The sequence below is a fragment of the Rosa chinensis genome, chromosome 1 (genome assembly GCF_002994745.2).
Source record: "Rosa chinensis cultivar Old Blush chromosome 1, RchiOBHm-V2, whole genome shotgun sequence".
In the NCBI taxonomy this organism is placed as follows: Eukaryota; Viridiplantae; Streptophyta; class Magnoliopsida; order Rosales; family Rosaceae; genus Rosa; species Rosa chinensis.
The window spans coordinates 27,103,694-27,109,962 of record NC_037088.1 but is presented as its reverse complement, the minus strand read 5'-3'; the positions used below and the strand labels follow the sequence as shown (position 1 = coordinate 27,109,962).

The 6,269-nt window shown below is 39.0% G+C and overlaps 1 protein-coding gene across 2 annotated transcripts; it reads right to left on the bottom strand.

The window, feature by feature from the left end:
* LOC112192194 (NAC domain containing protein 52) lies at window positions 1-6,269 on the bottom strand. Of its 2 annotated transcripts, none has more exons than XM_024331815.2 (4): window positions 5,841-6,269; window positions 5,262-5,545; window positions 4,240-5,007; window positions 1-989 (listed from the first exon to the last, which is right to left on the bottom strand). In XM_024331815.2, the coding sequence occupies exons 1-4, from the start codon at window positions 6,049-6,051 to the stop codon at window positions 333-335; spliced, it is 1,920 nt and encodes a 639-aa protein (XP_024187583.1). In that variant the 5' UTR covers window positions 6,052-6,269; the 3' UTR covers window positions 1-332. The 2 variants fall into 2 exon arrangements, with proteins under 2 accessions (XP_024187583.1, XP_024187592.1); XM_024331824.2 differs by having other exon boundaries at window positions 5,721-5,862.

Here is a 6,269-nt window from a genome sequence, read left to right as displayed (position 1 = left end):
TAGGCAAAACCGAGGCACTTGCTCAGAGGCTCAGTCTCTTCACTCAGCATTCAACTTCCACAGATCTACAAATGGAATATAAACTGAAACATCTAGCTATAAACTGCTGATTTTGATGAGAGACTAATCTAAGTGCATAAAGATACAACATTGTTCAGCTTGCTACTATTGCAACAAGCTTTGCTACTGTTACAACATTGTTCAGTTAACTGACAAAGAAAGTTCCCGATTAATGAATAAAACATACCGGCTGTAGGTAACTAAACAAGGCCTATACGGGGCCTGTAACTCATACAAAGAAGAACAACACGAGTACACATACTGACTACCAATCACTCAGCCTCTCGGGCATTCCTCTTCAGATCCTCATTCTCCTTGTTCAGAAGATCAATTCTAGATTGAAGAATGTTAATCACAGCTTGGGCACTCAGCATTTCAAATTTCAATGTCTCCTTCTCAATCGAAATCTTGTGAATCTCATTTTGCAAACTCTCTATGAATTTCAAGCAGCTAGAAGGCACAGATGAATTATGCAGAGCAGCATTAAATTCAGGTGGAGCTACCGGAGTCTTATCTTTGGGTTCAAGGGATTCTAACAGTTGAAATTCCACCAACGCAGACAGAAAATTTCTTTTTGTTGTTGCCGTCACCGAAGTTTCTGTTGACGCTGTCGTTGTTGTAGATGAGCAAGGATCATGAGTCAACCCACTTGAAATCTCTGAGGCATTTGAACGGTTTGAATTTGATTCATTATGCCTCCTCCTTTTATATTGGCGTAGTATACCAGGCTGCTGATTAAACAGTGATAGCAGGGGTTGTGGATCATCTCCAAGCGGTGATGGGTAATCATCCAATCTCTCTTCTCGATTAACTACACATGTCATTGGATCATCATCCAATTTCTCTCTCTTGCATGGCAATAAAACAGCTTGACTGTCTTTTGGAAGTTCAGTAGCACTAAGAAGAGCATTGCTGATTTTCTGAGTATCCTGAAATAAGCAACCAAGATTGAGAAGTTTTGGATAAATAATAAATTTAGAGTTGAAAACATAAAAGCAAGTACCAAGGATCCATGACAAACAACCAAAGGTAGTGAATAAGAGGATTGATCAAAGATATGTCCTATTTTCAATAAGAAACTTTTTTTCAAGTAAAATCTCGAAACAGAAAATACAATATGAAAAAATATATCCAAACTGTTAACTTCATTATACATTAATTATGTTCATCCATTATTTTTCTATCTCTGAGTTTCTGACAAAAGATTAAACTTCAAACCTTGAGTACAACCCCTTTCTTTTCTTTCAGAACCTTTCTTCATGATGTTTTCTACCTCCAAATGTGTGGGTAAAGCAACCTTTTGTCAGAAAGTGAAACCCTGAGTAAAACGGAGTTCTTTCGTAAAGAGTCTCTCTCTTTCTTCCCACTTCACTACGTTCAGTGCCTTTGCTTTGCAACCTCCTGCTTGACCACTCAAAATTACAATCCTTACAATCCCCTTAGAGATTGCGGTCAAGGATACAATCACCAATACAGGACCAATGCTGCAGCCCTAGGATACTAAGAGAATACTTATTTTTAGCAATAATGCATAAAAGCTTCTTCAGAAATATGCTCAGCTAGTTTGTCTGTGCATTTTTCTTTTTCTTTTAAGAAGCATTCAGTGTTTCATTTATCACAATTCTGCATACACGATTTATCAGGATTAACCACCACTCCTATACCTGACATTTTAAGTGCAACTCATGATAAGCTTACGAGAAACACCACCAATTATATAAGGTTCAGTCCAAAAACTGAATTCCATAAACAAGGTCGCATACCATGTCACCGCCATTATCAACAAGCTACAGTAGCTGCTCTAATCATTAAAGTTAGGTCCATTTTGCTCTAATTGTAGCTATAACTGAAGAATGGTTATGATTTAAGTTGCTCTAAGGCTAAAATTTAACGATTTATAGCTGTTTTAGCATGTGACAATACTCCACTTCTAAAGTTCCATGCATGCAAGATCATTAACACACTACTTAGTAACAGACTCATCTAATTAGCAAAAGAGCCTTACCCCAACGTAAAGCACCAGCAGAACCTATACAAAAAGAAAGTCTCACCGTCTAAAATAAATACCTGGGTAAGATGCAAAACCTTATGTCTACTCCCTACAAGGGATAATTAAGACCATCAAATTTAGATTTTAGACACCAAACTGAACTATTAAATCAATTGGAGAAATGACAATAATGGAAGCAAAGGAGGCAAGAGCAGCTTCAGTCACCTGCTGATATATAGAGAGATCCAAGAAGAGTGGGAACAACGGGAACAACTTAAAGGGAGGGAAGGGGGAATTAATGGTAGAAATAGTAAACCAGCAATGCCAATACTCCTCTGGTTGATTTCCTTGTAAGTTGACTTCACTATTAACTAGGAAAATTGTTTGAAATTACCAAGAAATCTTAAGGACTGCAATACCATTTGGCCTGCTAACAAGATAAGAAGTTCTTGTGCAATACCCACTTCGGAACTTCCTGATTCCTATGCTAACAGGACATTACGTTTCAACCCAAGTCATTACAAACAATAGCTGCTTTCACTTCTTCCAAAAAAAATCCCATCTATTACAGTCAACATCAATAGAATTGTCTTTCTCTCATCACCTTCAGCAAGAACGGTTTCCAAGCGGATCTCAAATTCCAGCGACACCAAAACAGGCAACATCCATGCTCATATTCCCTGACCCAGGTAAAATTCCAACAAGCCTACTGAGTCTTTCATGATTTCCCTTCTGAGATCTTTCTTTCAAGATACTTTGTGTTGCTGCAATCCATAATCCAGATGCCAAGGATTTCCATCATTTTTTCTATGCATTCTTAAACACATCAATCTCGGGCCGCAGAATCTTGGAGAACAATATTTATATTTCTACCGAAAAGAAACAGCTTCATTGATAAATCATAAGTATCATATAGCACGGTGGACAAGGAGTCGACAGAAAAATGACTAGAGAAGACAGTTAGAGCAAGAAAGAAGAAAGGTCAACTGTCACCTATCCAGCCAAGACAAATGAAGACCCCTGAATTACCGCCGCTCTCCAATCAATAGATGAGAGAGCGTAGTTTTTAAGTTCACAGAAACAGTGGCCCATAAAGATGCCCAAAACCTAACTCTCTCGGAAGCTCTTCCAACTCTCCCACTAAAGGCTTAAAAGATCTTTCTATTTCTTTGCATCCATACCACCAATATCACAGCTACACACTGCAACCCCTTAGGACTTTGGCCTTCTATTCTGTGCAAAAAATCAAAGCAAAAGGCTTTTCGCTTAACAGATCAATCATCCCTGTTGAACTTGCCCAATTCACTGTAAACAACATCGGTCATAAATATAAGGAAACTTCAAAGTTGATATAGAAACTGGAAACCCTCCCTAAACTTCAAAGTTGATACCACATAATTTAGAGGAAGTTCTCACACACCACATATTTCTGTCCCAGCTGAAGATCATTATAGGTACACCATACTTCCACTCAGCTCACCATTTCATCAACTAAACTCAGCACAATTTGTTTGACTTAAGCAGGATCCCACTAATCTATTTGACTCTAAAATTCTAGTTTCAAAGAATCTAGTATAAGCACTATAAGAAACACTGATAAACAAAAAAAGCAAACAGGAAGACTGAGAAGTGTTGTTCATGAAAGATACCACTAATATATTTGGCCCTAAAACTCTAGTTTCAAAGTATCTAGTATAAGCCACTATAAGAATCACTGATAAACAAAAAAAGCAAATAGAAAGACTGAGAAGTGCTGTTTGTGAAATGTGAATTCAGATACCAAAAAGATATTAAACTCTTATATTCACCCTACCGCATGCATCCTTGCTTTTAATCAATGTTGGATTTCTGAAAGGAATGACAATGCGCTATTTTATATTTTCATGTTGACCATTGCAATTTGTAATAATACATAGAACTGATGAAGTATTCTATATGCCTAAAGTAGGACGGACCTTCAATCAAAATCAAGGTTGCATCTCCACTTGTTTGGATTATGCTAATAGAAGTTTGTTCGTTATCTACTCAGTCCAACTATGTTATTAAATTAAAATTGAAAAAAAAAAAAAAAAAAAAGTGGAAACGCCAATACATTATCTCTATGGTGGGCAAACTTCAGACTCTACAGGAAACGCCAATACTTTATGATAATTTGGAAAGACAACAGCACTAGAGTGAAAAGCACAAACCTGCACAAAATAGTTCCCTGTGCTGCGCCCATCATGACCATTTCCTCTAATGCTTCCATGAACATTTCCTTCCTCGGTAGTTCCATGACCATCTACTTCCATCATAGTGTCCTGAACATGTCCATCAACAGAAGGGCCGCCACCAAGACAGACATCATGATCTTTTTGTTCAATACTTGCAGAAGCATTATCTTTTTGTTCAACAACTGCTGCAACATGATCTTTTTGATCAATATCCACAGCAGCATGAACTTTTTCTTCAATACAGGCAGCAGCATGACCATTTCCTCCAACAGCTGCATGATGACCATTTCCAACAACTGTATCACGACCATTTGCTACAACAACTGCATGACAACCATTTGCGACAACTACATCACGAGTAGCACCTCCGACAACTGAATCATGACCATTTCCTATCACAACCACATCGCGACGATTTCCTCCAACAACTGAATCATGACCATTTCCTGCCATAGCTAAATCGCAATGATTTCCTCCAACAACTGAATCATGACCATTTCCTACCATAGGTACATCCCGATGATTTCCTCCAACAACGGAATCATGATCATTTCCTACCTTAACTGCATCGCAACGATTTCCAACGGAATCACGACTAACTACTGTGTCATCCCTAGCCACTTCTCCAGGAACGAAAGTTAACTTTTCATCATCCCATTCCTCCTCAACAAAAGGCGCATATCGATGCCCATTTGGTGGTCCTATATTACTTTTATGAAATACCCTACACAACACATATGCATCCTGCAAACCCCAAAGAAAAAATAAATATATCAATCTCCAAAAGATAATATGTAGCAGGCAGTACATCACATAGCAAAACAATACAGCAGCTCACGAAAATCAACTATTCATACTCAAAACGCAAAGACGCTGCATGATCAACAAACTAAAAACAGCATGCACAGTATAGAAACAGCATTTCTCTCATTCCTGAAAAGGATTCTTATATACCGAACAACATAAACACATTAACCAAAATTAGGCCAGGGCCTCACCTGAGGAACACCATTTCCAGGTTTTTCCATTTCCGTATCAACAAGCCTATACTCATGCATGACCCAATTAGTCCTCTTGCCATCTGGAGCTCTGCCACTATGAAAAACCAAAGTTTTCTTCATCCCAACAGTCTTATTGTTGTGCTTGACAGGCCTGTCATTTCCAGTGGCCTTCCAGTACCCTAGATGTGTAGCCCTATTCATCCTTGCCCCATTTCCATACTTCTTGTCCAATGCACTGAAGAAATAGTACTCCTGGTCCCTGCTCTTCAAGCTCGACTTACCTGAAATTCAATACAGAAATCAAACTCCAGCCCAGAAACTACAAGCCATCAGAATCCAACAAAAAAAAATAAAAAATTTTAAAAACCCAAAAAATAAAGCATTATCTTGGCCGAAAAGGTAAGCAACCAAAAACCCCAGAAACGCAAAAAATCAGGCTCAGCTCCAAAATCAAACCTTTACAACCCATCAAGAACCCAACAAAGCCCACAAAAATCACAGAACCCGCAACAATCAAAAACCCCCAATTGAGAAAAAAGCAGAGATTTTTTGGGAAAATGGGCAAGCATCACTGACATGCGAGGTCCCAAGGTTCGCTCTTGTAGATATCGACATCGGAGATCGCGTTGAATTTGAAGGGTTTGCGGCAGACTTTGCGTTTGAGGTAGTAAATGACGAGTTCTTCGTCGGTTGGGTGAAATCGGAAGCCCGGAGCCAAGGCAGTGGGGGCGGCCGGAGGTTTTGAGAGTGGGGGAGTGATGGTCGACGGCGTTAGCTCGTGACCCATGAGTTTAATTCCGCGGCGGTGGCGGCGGTGGTGGTTGTGGTTGTGGTGGTCTAGGGATTTGGTAAAGGTGGGGGAGCAGAGAGATAGGGGTTTCTTTGATTGGTGTTGAAGAAATGATGGGAATACCTTAGTTTACAAGAAACTGTTTTCGAATTAAATTTTAATTCCTCTTCTCTTTCATTTTCACTTTTTTATGTCTTGGTTTTTGGGTATGGAGT